Source organism: Phacochoerus africanus, chromosome 15, assembly GCF_016906955.1.
Source record: "Phacochoerus africanus isolate WHEZ1 chromosome 15, ROS_Pafr_v1, whole genome shotgun sequence".
In the NCBI taxonomy this organism is placed as follows: domain Eukaryota; kingdom Metazoa; phylum Chordata; class Mammalia; order Artiodactyla; family Suidae; genus Phacochoerus; species Phacochoerus africanus.
Window position 1 is genome coordinate 73,093,644 of NC_062558.1, and position 15,618 is coordinate 73,109,261.

Here is a 15,618-nt window from a genome sequence, read left to right on the forward strand (position 1 = left end):
ATTCCTGACCCACTGAACAAGTCCAGGGATCAAACCCGCATCCTCATGGATTCTAGTCAGATTCGTTTCTGCTGTGCATGAAGGGAACTCCCCTAATACTTTTATAATGTGTTTATTATAGGAGTTCCCATGTGACGCAGTAAGTTAAGGATCTAGCATTGTCACTGCAGTAGCTTGGGTTGCTGCTGTGACACAGGTTCAGTCCTGGCCTGGGAACTTCTACATGTTGTGGATGTGGTCAAAAAAAAAAAAAAAAAAGTTTATTATAAAACTTGATCTCATTTGAAAATCAGTTAAGCCTTCCTTTGGTGAATTTTTAATAAAGATTGTGATTAGAATGGCCTTCTATATTCTGAATTAGATTAATAAATATTTGAATGTCAGTTGAATGTCCAAAACTAAATTAGCAATTATTTTGTGCTGAGTACTGTGAGGAATACTACTTTTTAATAAAAAATTTTTTTCCCCACTTTTGGCCACACCCGTGGCATATGGAAGTTCCCAGGCCAGGGATCAAATCCTAGCTGTAGGTGTGGCAACACTGGATTCTTAACCCACTGTGCTGGGCCAGGGATTGAATCCACACTGCCTCAGAGACAATGCTGGATCCTTAACCTGATGTACTACAGAGGGAACTCCATTACTGCCTTTTTAAATATGGTTTGTTCTCAAGGTCCCCATGTTGCAGATATGTGGAAAAAGAAAAATCATATAATTAACAGAAAACTTAGTAATTTGGAAGAAAGACAACTTATTTCACTAATGATGCCATAATGCCATATAATTAAACGTAGATAATTTATAACTTCAAATTAGATTTTTATGAAATTTACAATTTCTGAATCAATTACATATGTGGCCCTATTGAGTAAGTATATTGCTTCCCATGGGCATTCATTTCAATGTTTAAATTTTGCTGTATTGGTTAATTAAAAAACAAAAACAAAAAGCAAAGAACCTGGAGTTCCCTGTGTGGCTTAGTTGGTTAAGAAACCTGACTAGTATCCACGAGGATGTGGGTTAATCCACTGTGCCTTGCTCAGTGGGTTAAGGATCCAGCATTGCCACAAGCTGTGGTATAGGTTGCACTGGTGGCTTGGATCTGGCGTGGCTGTGGCATAGGCCAGCAGTTGTAGCTCTGATTTGACCCCTAGCCTGGGAACTTCACATGCCTTGGGTGTAGCCCTAAAAAACAAAACAAACAAAAACTTAGGCAGAGGAATAGAGAAGAGATTTGCGGAATATGAAGGGAAGATGAAGGGAAGGTTTACCTGAAGTGCACTGGAGGCAGAGAGTAACCCAGTTTGGCTGGTGGGATACCAGAGTCTAGGTAGGGAAGACTGTGATGTTGATAAATTGGGTAAAGGTTATGGAGGGCCTTGAATGCCAGGTTGGAGATTTATCCTGGGGGAATTGAAGACTATTGAAAAGCCATGAAAGCAATGTTTTAGACCAATCTGGTAGTGATAGGAAGGATGGATTAGAAAGAGGGCCTCAGGCAAGAGAGGAAGAGCCATCTACCAGGAAGTTATTTGAGTATTTAAGGTTGAGGTGACAAAGGCTTGACTTTGGATAAGACAGTGGAACAACAAACCAAATGACAGATTTTTTTGTAATTTTTTAAAGCAGTAGTAGCTAGAACTTTGTGCCCGATTGGATTTGTGATGGTGGTCTACATAGCTGTTGGTGGGGGGAGCAGAGCTGGCCAAAGGGGAGGTCTAAGATTAGAATTGGGAGAAAGTGGGTCAGTCAGAAAAGAGGAGGGTTTTTGTAGGGAAGAAGTTAGATTTGTTATTGTTAAAATTGAAGTGAAAATTTAAGGGTGAAAACTTAATGATGTGAGGACATTAATTTCTTATCTTGCCTTTATCTTACTAGGAGATCATTTTATGGAGAAAAGCTCCTGAAAAACTGAGGAAACAGAGAACAAACTTTCACCAGCGATTTGAATCACCAGAATCACAGGCATCTGCTGAGCAGCCTGAAATGTGAACTGAATAGGAGAAAAAAAAAAAAAAACTCCTATATACGTTGAGATTTAAGTTTGGCAAGTTAAGGTTGCAGCGTGTGAGGGGGGAAAGGCCAAAACTCCATTTGTAATAGTCTTCCTTTATCTTACAGTGCTGAATTTATTTTATGATATAACTAAATGTTATTCATGTATATACATTAAAAAAAAGTGCTTTCTTTGAAACACTGGAACTTCTTTAAACTGCCTTTTTTTTTTAACTGTACACTTTGATTTGATGATAAGTACTCACATGCATTAGCATAAAATTAAAGATTTTCATGTAAGCTAGTATTTGTAATTTTGCTTTCTTCATAATGTTGTAAACCCTTTTCTTTTTTCATACTAATGATTACCTCTGATTCTCTTCATACAAAAAATTAAATATTTTGTGTTCAAATAAAATTAGAAAACCTGAGTGGCTCTTATATCCTGCAAAAATTTAAAACGTGGCACCTCAATATTTTTGAGAACTACGTTTATGTTTTTACATGTGTAAATTCACATTTATGTACGAGAAATGAGTTTACCATTCTGTGGCTTCTGAATTTTGTTCTCTTTGAAGTCTTCTGTGGTATGAGTATTAAATTTTTTTTTCCCCCTAAGGGATTACTTGGAATGTCATTGTAGCTTTTTTTTTTTTTGACCATATTAAGTAACCATTTTGGTACTACTATCCAATAGGTACCACTGTAGGTTTTATACAGTGTGGAGCTGACTCAGTTGGCATTTTAGAATCTGTTAAAATTATATAGTTTTTCCATGAATACTTTGGGAAAAAAATTTCTGACTTAACCTTTTTACCACAAATATGCAAATGTAATTTTCTTGACTTCACAAATATTCTTCTTCCCTTTTCAGGGGAAAAATCTGAGGATGGGAGACTTAGGATAACCAGTGAAGTGATAGTTACCAAGATATGGACCATTTCATGTTTGTTAAATTGGAATCTTCACTAGGTTCAAACTCAAATTTAAACTTCTTCACCTACTATTTAAATATTTTTAACATTAAATTCAAGTAATTTGTTGAAAGCCTGTAAAAAAGAGGGTTGCAGTCATCTCTTATGCTATGCATGGGGTCTGATCTCAAATACACTAAATATGGGGTGTAGAAACTAAAATGAAGCCTGCTATGTGAAACTACTTTCACTTATGGTCAATGGTTTTTGTACCAATATTTTTTATACACTTCAGTGCAAGTCCTGTCAGTTAACCTTACTTTATGAGTAAGCTAAATAACCCAAATTACATTTAAGCCTGTTTTACTACTGTGGCACTTTGAAAAATGCTCAGAAACCAACTTCTTAATTGGCAAAAGGTTCCATGTACCATGTGCTGAAGCATCTACTTTAAATGTGGATATCTGTGAATGATAATGTTTTCCTTCATGTAAGTGCCTGTTCAGAGTTTCAGAATTTAAAAATGCCAAATATTTTCATGGTCACTTGCATGTAGAAATCTGGAAAATATTCAGAGAAAACCTGAAAACCAGTTGTATTTAACCGGCCTCAAATTGTGCAACCATGATGTAAAATAAAGAATTTGAAACAGGTACTGAGCTTGCTATTTGAAATATTAAACTATTCTCAAACCTCTTCTTATTGTCAGATTTATCTTTGAAGTCAGGATTGCTCCATAGTTTAGGAAGCTCTCATTGTAATTAGAAGTTTTTATAAATCGGTCAGTTTCAATTTTAAATATCTATACAATGCTTTTAATTAGGTGGCTTAAAATACTGTCATATATAGGATGTTTATTCACTTTCCTTAAGACTATTGTATAATCAACTTGAAAAATAAACATCTGAACTCAGTATTTGGTGAACTGTGAAAAGTTGGCCATTTAATCAGAAATGAACTGAAAAATTTGTGTCTTTTCTCAACCCTGGATGCATGTTCAGATCACTTCAGGAGTTTTTAAAAAATAATCATGCCAGGCCCTACCCAGACCAATAAAATCAGAATTTCAGGGGTTAAGATGTCAGCATTTGAAAAAGCTACCCCGGGAGTTCCCTGGTGGCTCAGTGGGTTAAGACAGCCATGTCACTGTTGTGGCTCCAGTTGCTGCTGTAGTGTGGGTTCAATCCCTGGCCCAGGGAACTTTCGCATGCCATAGGTGTGGCCAAAAAAAAAGAAAAAAAAAGAAAAGCTACCCAGGATTGAGAACTACTGTCCAACAGTTTAATTATTTCTCACTGGTGAAGAAATTTTCATTGTTTTGAATTGTTGGGGAGGAAAAACTTTGCTCTACCCTGTTTTGTGTTTGAGATCCTATTAATTAACTGACAGATTAACAAAAGAAAAACAATTCTAACTGCAATAAAGTTCACAAAAATGACTTAAAAGGGTTGTAAGAATTTGGGGCTTATATATAATCTTTCTCAGGGAAAGAGGGAGTGAAGTGTACTTAGAAGTGACTTAATAGGGGAAGTTGTGTGAATGAAGAGCACTAATGGGAAAGCGAAAGACTTTTAGGAACGATAAAAGAATCCTTAGAATAGGTGTTAGATACAACAGTTTTGTAACCAAAGTCTGTTTGGGTGTGGGGCCAATTTCTCACTGTCTAGTGATGAGTTAATCTTCCCTGGTTGCTCCCAGTGAGGGAATTTATAGCAACAGAGTTCTTTTGGGAGGCTTTGCTTTTAGGGAGATAGCAGATTTCAGGAACTCAAATGCCTTCTAACTAAAAACTTTAGGGTGCAGTGACATATTCTCGACCCTTTCAGCGTGGATCAAGTAGTTGGAATACTCAATTCTAATTACCATGTGAGTCAGTAAACTCAAATTTATTACGTTCCATTTATATTAAGCTGAAACTGTTGAACATACATAAAGGCACTGTCCAGGGCTTTTATTAGCCTGTATTGAAATGTAACACATTTTACAGTTTGATATCAGATAAAGGCATAGTGAAGAATGTGTGTACCCTTAAATATACCAGTTCCACTTTTAGGCTTGAGGGCTTCTATGAACAGAAATCTTTTTTTTTTTTTTTTTTTGGCCTAGCTGGCAGCATAGAGACAACTTTCCCTAGCCAGGGAGTGAACCCTTGCCACCGCAGCAACCTGGATCCTTAACCCACTGAGTCACAAGACTCCTGAGCATAATTCATATGTCACTCCCCCATTTAAAATCTTCTGGCGACTTGAGTAAAAGTTTAGTCTCTTACAAAACACCAGTTCAGCTTGTTATTGCCAGACTCCTCGGAGAATGCTTGCCTTTCTGCCTGCACTTTGGTTAACTTCTTGTAAGACTCTTGAGGCTGTTCTTATCTGACACCATCTCCATCTCCAGTCAGAGTTAGATGGCCTTTGTTTTACTGCCAGGGTATGCTGTGCACACCTCCAGGACTGTGCTTACCACACTTTTAGAAGACTCTTTAATTGTATAGGCTTAATAAAACTCTCAAAGATTCAGCCTGTTTTGCTATACTTTGCTTATCACAATACACGTGGAATGTGTGAATGAATGGATGTTTATTTTCCTAGCGATTATAAAAGTAAAGGTGTCTTTTAGGAAAAAAAAAAAAAGTGTCTAAATGTAATTACGGATAAGAACTGTTATGCGACCTAGTATTAGAGTAAAGGAAATAGACTAGGCTCTCTAGGAATGTTATCAGACCCTGGAGACAAAGCAAGACAAGCATAGAAGGACTGTGTGGACATAAACCACACTACCACAAGTTCTACAAATGTACTTGATAGTTGCCCCCTCCCTAGGTTTGAGGAATCTGAACTACTTAATCTCTAAGACCCACTCCTGCTCTAGTATTCCATGATTCTAAGACTAAGTCTCAAAAATTCACTTAGAAATAAACAATTCAGGGAGTTCCCATCATGGTGCATCAGAAACATATCTGACTAGAAACCATGAGGTTGCTGGTTCGATCCCTGGCCTCCATCAGTGGGTTAAGGATCCAGCGTTGCTGTGGCTGTGGTGTAGGCCAGTAGCTGCACCTCTGATTCCACCCCTAAGCCTGGAACTTCCATGTGTGGCCCTAAAAAAGAAAAGAAAAACACTAGAAATTTCAGATTGTAGAATTTGGTAGGCAAGATGTGGGGCGGGGGGGGGAAGCTACAGAAATTTGCTTTTGTGAAACCTTATAAACCAGGTTTTGTTAATAGCAAAGGCAAAGAAGAGAGAAGTTGCTTTATTCCCTTTGACCAGGGTTATCTTTATTTCTCCCACTTCCCTTCCCTGTCCACTTATTTCTGTATTTATACATACATTCAGTGTTTTCCTGAGTATTTCTTTAGTGGTATTTTATTGGCCCTACCATGAAGGAACTATAACCCATAGCAGTGGTTCTGAAATTGTGGTCCCTGGACTAGCAGGGTCAACATCACCTGAAAACATAAATTCAAAGTCTTGGGCCCCACTCCAGATCTCCTGGGTCAGAAACTCCAGGAGTAGGGCCACAACAATTTGGGGGGGTGGGCGTCGTGTTCAGTGGCTTGATGTGGGGTCTCAGTTCCCAAACCAGGGATTGAACCTGGGCTGTGGTGGTGAAAGCTCTGAGTCCTAAACCACTAGACCACCAGGGGACTCCCAACAGTTTTGTTTTAAAATAAGCTTTCTAGATGATTCTGATGCATGCTAAAGTTTGAGAACTACTACTCTAAAGACACAATTATGATAGTTTCAGTGCTATGACAGCAGTTGTACTAGGCACCCAATAATACTTTAGAAGTATGGAAGTGAGAAACGATGACACAACTGGCCCATAGTTCCAACACGAATAGTTCTTTGAACTCTCATTAGCCTAAGAATAATAAGTATTTCCAATGCTTAACAGGTACTGTGCCTATGACCAAGACCAGATCAGAAACTCTGAGGGCAAGGTGTTGGTCTACTTGAATCCCGTATGTTTAAAAAGTATTCTGTGAATCAAAGGTACATAGCAAACTGTTCCTGAAATCCTATTTGACACATTATCACACATCACGTGCATTGTTCCTTCAACTTGCAAGACCTTACTGTTTTAAGTATAATAAGAGATATGGAAACCCCAAATCCAACAGCATCTTTTGAATTTAACATGCAGCGACCTAATGTGACACAGTATCCAACGAATGCCAAAGAAACTAGACTTTGGTCCAGGTACTAAGGACATATTTTTGCCATGTGGTTGTGATACATCAGCTGCTAGGAGGATGTACACAAATTGCTCATATTAGAGTATAATTACTTACACACAGGTCGTAACAAGGGGTTTACCTAAGCACTTGCAGAACAAAATTCCTTAGCAACAATCCTGATGGGCAGATCGTTTTGTTCTCTAACATTATTCCATTAGGAAACGAAAGTTAATAACCCAAGGAACTTTCCAGAAATGCTCTTCAAAACTTGGAGTCCCAAAGCCATGGAGAAAGGCCGACTACACCGAGAAGTGCCTCTCCAAGTGGTGCGCCCTCTGAGCCCGGCCGCACTGCCCACGTGCTTCTGAATAGGGCCAGCGTCCGTCACGTGATGCACCTCGCAGGCCCCGCCTCTCAACTGTGACATCCCCAACCGGTGCCTGATTATTTTCTTTTCTTTAAAGAAAGCTGGCTCCAATTTCCAATAAAAAGAGAGAGACAGAACATGAACTTACAAGGAGTTATCTTTTCTGATTTTTCACTTCTAAGCTTTCCTTTCCCTTTATGAGCCGCCTTTCAGCACTCGGGCGTTTTCCTGGGCAGCTTTGCTGTTCTGGGTCTTTGCGGGCTGTAGGCACTGGCGTTGTGCGTCACTGTCCGCCGCCGTGTCCCCAGGCTACTCCAGCCTGCCTCCTTTCCAGTCTGCGGCCTCAATGTCCTTACCCCGGTGTGCCCTGCTGTGGGCTCGGCTCCCCGCCGGGCGCCAGGCTGGCCACCGGGCAGCCGTCTGCTCTGCCCTTCGCTCCCACACCGTGCCCTTTCCCGGGGCTCTCGGGCGCGTTTCTGCCGTCGCCTGCGCCTCCTCCTCCGCCTCAGGAGGCTCCAAAACCCCGAACACGTCCTTGTTCGTGCCGCTGACTGTCAAACCTCAGGGTCCCAGCGCGGATGGCGACGTCGGGGCCGAACTAACTCGCCCTCTGGACAAGAGTGAGTGCACGGGCTGGAGAAGGCGGCCAGGCTGGTGTTTGTAGGGCTGAGGAAGCTGTCCTTCCTTCCCCTGGAGACTTGCGGTCCCCTTGAGCGTTGTCACTGTGCATGTCAATGTTCATCCCCCTTGTTGGTTTGGGAGCCCTTCAAGGCTTGGGACTGTGTCTCATTGATTCTTTAGTGTGCTGCGCCAGAACTGGCCTTGTTCTTCTCGCTGTTCTCTGAATGGTTACATTGTCCCATCCTCTTGTGATGGGGCAGTTCACGTTTTTTGAGTCGTTAGGTGGACCACTAATTTTCTAGCATCCTCTCTCTCCTCCCCGGTGGCTCAGAACTATTGCCCCGAGAAAGGACAAGGGAGTGAGGCAGTGAAAAGCCAGAGGAGAACTTTGCTCAGGATTATTTGTCACTGACTGGGCACCTACACAAACTAGACGCAGTGTTAGGCTGTATCGTGGCTGTCAAGAGGAACCAGATTCATATCCAGATCTCTTCCGCTCCAGAACCTTATATTCTTATGGGGAGGAAGGAAGCACATACAGATGACCAACTGTATTACAAACTAGAGCAGGAGAAGGGTGTGCTTCCCAAAGGTGGTAGGTACTCTGATCATTGTGGGCTCCAGAGAGAAAGGAATCATTTGGCATCAGCAAGTGGCAAGACCATTTAATCCTTTTGCTCCCCTGCAAAAAATTGTTTAGTGTTTTTCCATTGTCCCCAGTTGAAAGGGGGCTTCAATCTCTACTATGCCTGGAAGGCCCTGCCTGGTCTAGCCTGAGTACCTCTTGGAGAGGCTTCATTGCACAGCACTCTCCTTGTTTCAGCAGCATTGGTGAGATGTGAGCTTGTGCTTCAGGGCCTTTAATACATGCTACTCTTTAGGCCTAGAATACCTCTGTGATTCTTTCTTCTTCTTTTAAAATAACAATGACTAATAGGGAGCGTTTGCTAGAGATAAGTACTGTTTTAAGCATGTGACACTTTTAATCTTCCTAATAACCCAATGAAGTAGGCAGTTTTTATTCCTGTCAAATACTTACTGAATGTCTGTTACATGCTACTATGTGCCAAGCACTGTTCTGGTCAATATGGTAGGTGCTGTTTTAAAGATTTTTTTTTTTTTTTACATGTATATGTATTTTTTTTTTTTTGGTTGATTATAACACATTTAGCCATGTGAAGGTAGATTGAATTAAGTAGAAAAACAATGCATATTTGTGACAGTCATACAGCACTTAAGGGAGGGGCCTGATTTACATTTTACTTCTCTTTTCTCCATTTCCCAAATGGTAAAAAGAGAGTAGTATTTTCTCTGCTGATATCTCTGGATTGTGAAAATCACGATAACATGTTTGGCAAAGCACTTTGAAAAGTGTAAAGGGGAGTTCCGTCGTGGCGCAGTGGTTAGCGAATCCGACTAGGAACCATGAGGTTGCGGGTTTGGTCCCTGCCCTTGCTCAGGGGTTAAGGATCTGGCGTTGCCGTGAGCTGTGATGTAGGTTGCCGACGAGGCTCGGATCCTGCGTTGCTGTGGCTCTGGCGTAGGCCGGGGGCTACAGCTCCGATTCGACCCCTAGCCTGGGAACCTCCATATGCTGCGGGAGCGGCCCAAAGAAATGGCAAAAAGACAAAAAAAAAAAAAAAGGAAAGTGTAAAGGATAACAAATATAAACTAGTATCATGTGTATTAAACATTTGATATAAAGTAGAGGGATTTCCATTCTGGCTCAGTGGGTTAAGAACCCAACATAGTGTTTGTGACTATATGGGTTCAATTCCTGGCCTCACTCAGTGGATTAAGGATCTGGCATTGCCACAAGCTGAGGTGTAGGTCACAGATGCAGCTCAGATCCTGCGTGGCTGTGGCTGTGGCTGGCAGCTGCAGCCCTGATTCAACCCCTGGCCTGGAAACTTCCATATGCCACAGTTGTGGCCCTAAAAAGAAAAAAGAAAAAAACAGTTACAAAGAAAATGGCCATTGCAGCATCTTTTTGGGAGTGGATAATAAGGTAATTCTTATTATGGAGATTTTTTTTTAATTGAAAGCAAAACCAAATTCCTTCATTCTGAAAAATTTTTGTTACAAAACAAATTTTTGTTAGTGGGATGCTTTATTCAGGCTTAATTTCTTCAGTGAGTGTTGTGTGTGTCGTGACTGCATGAAAATGCAGTTGGTACTCTTATGGGGGATAAAAATGCGGGCCACCCAGCCTTCCTGTGTTTCATGATCAAAGACTGCATCCTCAGTTTTGGCCTGCCTTCCCAGAAATGAAGAGTATATGGCTGGATCAGTAAAATATTTATTACTACAGGATAATGCAGTAATATTTGAACATGTAAAATGTTAATACAATCTCAGCTTGATTAATTTAAAATATTTTCACCTGTAAAATTAGTGATTCATAACAATGTGTTACTTCGGCAGGCATCTAATTCAGCCTCAACTACAGTACAGTAATTTCTCCCCTGTCACCCTTGAAATACAGTTACCTAAACCTTGCTTGAGGACTTTCAGTGACAAGCTAGCACTTTTGTGAGGCAACTCCTTTTCCCTGTTCTAATTATTAGTAAGTTCTTGGATAAATTCCACTGACATCTGTTTATCTCACTTTCCACTGGTTTTAGTTATTCCATCTAGAATGAAACACGTGTAATCTGTTTTTCCTGACATCATCTTCAAACTAAAGATCTTCCCTGGCTCCTTTAGTTATTCGCAGATAAGCATAAGCATTGGTCGTCTTTCTAGATACCTTTTGGCTGCTCACTATTAATGTTGAAAATGGTTGTGAATAAATGAAACAGAACATGGTTCTCTAAAAGCAGCCTGACGGAGGCTAAGGGTGATGCTGATCCTGTAGCACCACCCTTACTCCTCTGCCATGTAACAGGAATGTTGCGTCGTTTGACTTTACTTTTCTAGAAACTATTAAACCATAAAGAATTTGTGATCAGCTAAAACCTTCAAGGTCTTTCAGCACTCAACAAACTGCTGCCTTAAGTGTTATGACTTCAGGCTTCTTTTGCTTTGGGGGCTTTTCTCTATCTGGAAAACAAATGTTGAACATATGTTAAATTTTGATATCTTTCTTCCAGATGAAGTCAAGAAGATCTTAGATAAGTTTTACAAGAGGAAGGAAATTCAGAAGCTGGGTGCTGATTATGGACTTGATGGTAAGGTAGTAACATTTCCATGAGAAACATTTTATTACTGTTGAGGTTACAGCTTTGTCTTTATCATGTGGGCCTGGACACACAGGGTAAGTACATAGTTGTAATCTGGAAGCTGTCCCTGGGCGGGAAATTGGCAAGATGCAGCTGGCGAGCCAGACACACAGCAGAGGAGCTATGTGTTAAGCTTTCTTTTGTGCTGTACTAGGATGTCAGTTTTAGCCTAGATCATAACAAACCAGCTGTACTACAAGGGAAAAAGAAGACACTTTGGTGAATTAGGTATGATGTGTATGTGTACTTTGTTTTTTTTTTTTTTCTTTTTTTGCTTTTTAGGGCCACACCTATGGCACATGGAAGTTCCCAGGCTAGTGGTTGAATTGGAGCTGCACCTGCTGATCTATCCCACAGCCACAGCAATGTGGGATCCAAGCTGTCTGTGACCTGCACCACAGTTCATGGCAACGCCAGATCCTTAACCCACTGAGCGAGGCCAGGGATCGAACTTGCCTCCTCAATGGGAACTCCTGTATGTGTACTTTTTAAAAATGAGACTTTAAGTGAAAACTAAGCCATGCCTACTTTGATTTTGTTTCCCACAGCGCGTCTCTTCCACCAAGCTTTCATAAGCTTTAGAAACTATATCATGCAGTCTCATTCCCTGGATGTGGACATTCACATTATTTTAAATGATATTTGCTTCAGTGCAGGTAAGTGTTTAAAGACTTTAAAATCCTGTGAAACATACTTTCTGTTTCTTTCCATATGTCATGTTTAGTTCTCTAGTTAGGGCTTACTTGCTTTAGAGTAGGCCCTATTCACATCCTCTGTAAATAATTCAGTGCTTTCCCAGGAGGCCTTTTAGGTCCTTTTGCCTGTATAGTGGGTCTCTGAGCTAGTTATTAAATCATCCATATGTCTTAGACTGGAGGAGGACTGGGGCCTTGATCTGTCTGTCGCCCTCTGCTCTTCACTTTGTGGTCATGTAGGCCACCGTGAAACGAACTCTCACAAAAATAGAATTAATCCATAACAGATTCCATCTCTTTCTTCCACTGGCCTCTTTCTCTCTCACATCAGGACAAAGCTCTTGCTATAAAAGAAAAAGAAAAGGTAAGAACATCATTATTTTGTTCCCATAGGCAGTTTGGCTTTGGTTATATTTTTATGTATTTGACTACTAGACCTTTGCCCTGGGCCAGGCACTGAGATAGAACCTGGACACAAAGCAGAATGGGACCCAGCCGCACCCTCATCAGTGCCACTAAGGTGTGACGACTTCTTGCTGAGGAATCAGTTCACTTCTGTGTTTTGTCTCTCAGTGGTCTCTGTAGTTTAAATGGTGTTCGCACCTGTATTTCTCTTCAATAACCACAGGCCTTCTGTCTCATGTATATTTCTAGGCTCTTTGTTTTTAACTTAACTTTCATCACTGCTGATCTTTACTTGTTTGCACTGAAGAAGTAGGACATGGTTATTGACAGCCAGTGTTCTGTTTTCCGGGAAAGTAGAGGTGAAGTAAGGAAGAAAACATATGACAAAGCAGGATCTCAGGAAAGGATAGAATTCCTTGTTCTAGGGTTTTTCTTTATTTTGTCTTTTTAGGACTGCACCTGTGGCACATGGAAGTTCCCAGGTTAGGGATCGAATGGGAGCTACAGCTGCCGACCTACGCCATAGCAACACAGGATCCCAGCCACATCTGTGACCTACACCACAGCTCACAGCAACGCCAGATCCTTAACCCACTGAGCGAGGCCAGGGATTGAACCCGCAACCTCATGGTTCCTAGTCAGATTCATTTCCACTGCACCATGATGGGAACTCCCTAGGGTTTTTCTTTTTATTCTAGCAATGTCCCCTTAACTCACTAAGAAAAAAGTTTTCATTAAATTTAGTTATGGATAACATTTAGATTGTACATATTAATGCAGTGTTTTATTTTCCAGCTCATGTGGATGATTTATTTCCATTTTTCTTGAGACACGCAAAGCAAATATTTCCTGTGTTGGAGTGTAAGGATGATCTACGTAAAATCAGCGACCTAAGAATACCACCTAACTGGTTAGTTTCTTTATTTGTGGATTTGAAGTTTTTACTTTCTAATCTTGGGAAATTTATGATCATTATTTTTTATTGTATGCTGGATATAAATCATAAGTAGTTTAGATTGCTTTGTTTTCTCTAGAAAAAAGGGAGTTAATTCTGGCAGACAGTTAACTGGTATCTCCCCTTGATCCTATTCAAGCTTGGTTTAAGGGTTTATTGGGGCAGATCTAGAGTAGCCCTTTAGGAGGGTGTTCTTGCAGTTCAGGTGTGGTCTTCTGGTGTCTCACCTGAAAACCTGGGCTTTTATGAGCTCTCTCCACCCACCACCATGGCTGGGACTCCAGCATCACCTGGCACTTTGCCACCTCTTTGAGGCTTTCTACTCAAACTCTTAGCAAGCAGTCTTCTGCTAGGCCCTGCACATGTTCAGTCCAGGCCTTGGCCAAGGATCCAAGGAAGCCCCACACAGACTTCAAGACTCCCTTCTACTGCATCCTTGCCTTCTACATTCTGGCCTTCAAATTCCAGGTGCTTCAGCAGCTCTGACCTTGATCTTTACTGCTCAGCTCAGTGGGACTATTTTTACCTTGCTTGGGTTCTGCCTCCTTGTGCCCTACTGGGGTATAGCAAGGCTCATCTCAAGTGTTCCATTCTTTAAGAGCTTGTAGACCTGCACTGCCTGTTGTCCGTGCCTTCAAGCAGCTGCTGTGTATATATATTTTGTGCAATTTTGTACTTGTTTATGGTGAGAGGGCAAGTCCATTACCATTCATCATGGCCAGAAGCAAAAGACTGAGTCATTATATTGAATATGCTGAAATTCAGAAGCCTAGGAATATTTACTTACAGGACATATGTAGAGCTCTGGAAATAATGTGAAATTATTTCTGGAGCTGATGGCAGTTTAAATTTATTTTAAGTAACTCTTGGAGAAAAGAGATTTGTACAGTGGTAAGAATATTCAAGAAACTAATTTGTATTTGGACTTTTCTGTCCTCTAGTTAGTAAATGCCATTCTTGGAAAGCAGTCATTTTAGTGTGAATGTGAAACTTATCATTTAATTTAGTTTTTCAAAGATGCTATCTTGTGGAGTTCCCATTGTGGCTCAGCTGTAATGAACCTGACTGGTATCCATGAGGCTACAGGTTCGATCCCTGGGGTTTAGTGGGTTAAGGGTCCAGCATTGCCGTAAGGGTTGAAGCCATGGCTTGGATCCCGCATGGCTATGGCTGTTCTGTGGCTGTGGTCTGCAGCTGCAGCTCCGATTTGACCCCTAGCCTGGGAACTTCCATATGCCACAGGCAGGCCCTAAAAAGCAAAAAAAAAAAAAAAAAAAGAAGAAGAAGAAGAAGATGCTATCTTGTGAATGTTGAGGTTGTTTCAGTGGAATTTTTTTTTTTTTCAGTTAGTACCTTTGTCAGGATTTTGAGGTGAATGGGATTAAACTGTTTACTTACTCTTGTTTTAGGTACCCAGAAGCTAGAGCCATACAGCGGAAGATAATATTCCATTCAGGCCCCACAAACAGTGGAAAGACTTATCATGCAATTCAGAAATACCTGTCAGCAAAATCTGGAGTGTATTGTGGCCCTTTAAAATTACTGGCACATGAGATCTTCGAAAAGAGTAATGCTGCTGTTAGTATATTACCAAATATTCACTCTTTTTCTTGTTAATTTGGGGGAGACTAGAGTGAAGGGAGGGGAATGGGAGGGCATATGTGATAATTTACTGTCAACGAAAATTGCCATATTGCATTGTACTAAAGAAGCCATAAATTATAAGATGTACCTTTATTTTATGCACAATGGAGAAAGATGATGCTGCCAACTGAATTCTGACATGCCATCCATTGTTAAGAGGTATCGGATTTCAGAGTTACTAAAATGTGAAAAAAATGTTTGTATTAGAATGAGTGAAATACAGTAATAAAGAATATCTTACATATACAGAGAAATATGGGGAGTAATATAGAAATAAATTGAAACCACTCCCCAACTCCTATAAAATTCCAATATTTTGCCATACTTGGGTTTTTCTTTACTTTCTTAACTTTTTTTGGGGTGGGGGGGGCCTGTGCCCATGGCATGTGGAAGTTCCTGGGCCAGGGATTGAACCCACCCCTCAGCAGTGACCCAAGTCACGGCAGTGACAATGTTGGATTCTTAACCCACTAGGCCACCAGGAAACTCCTTTTTTTTTTTTTTTTTTAAACTTTTTTAAGAATTAAAATATTGGGAGTTCTCATTGTGACTCGGTAGGTTACAAACTATCCTCCATGAGGGTTCGGGTTGAGTCCCTGGCCTTGATCACTAGGTTAAGGATC

General features: G+C 40.7%; 2 protein-coding genes across 6 annotated transcripts in view; both read left to right on the forward strand.

Annotated features, from left to right (window-relative positions):
* The window catches only part of VPS26A (VPS26 retromer complex component A), a 30,994-nt gene extending 27,430 nt beyond the window's left edge, over positions 1 to 3,564 (forward strand). The window contains 1 exon segment of the mRNA XM_047761052.1: positions 1,879 to 3,564. Coding sequence (XP_047617008.1) covers positions 1,879 to 1,992 — 114 coding nt within the window. The 3' untranslated portion in view covers positions 1,993 to 3,564.
* Positions 3,565 to 7,730: 4,166 nt separating this feature from the next.
* The window catches only part of SUPV3L1 (Suv3 like RNA helicase), a 31,077-nt gene continuing 23,189 nt past the window's right edge, over positions 7,731 to 15,618 (forward strand). For 4 of the 5 annotated variants that reach the window (XR_007132227.1, XR_007132228.1, XM_047760870.1 and 1 more), the window contains exons 1-5: positions 7,731 to 8,074; positions 11,168 to 11,245; positions 11,845 to 11,952; positions 13,192 to 13,306; positions 14,761 to 14,929. Coding sequence is in view for 3 of the 5 variants with exons in the window: in XM_047760870.1 (XP_047616826.1) it covers positions 7,801 to 8,074; positions 11,168 to 11,245; positions 11,845 to 11,952; positions 13,192 to 13,306; positions 14,761 to 14,929 (744 nt within the window). In the remaining 2 variants the exon portion in view is untranslated. Of the gene's footprint in view, positions 8,075 to 11,167; positions 11,251 to 11,844; positions 11,953 to 13,191; positions 13,307 to 14,760; positions 14,930 to 15,618 lie in introns of those variants that run through there. The other variant, XM_047760871.1, reaches the window with a different exon arrangement.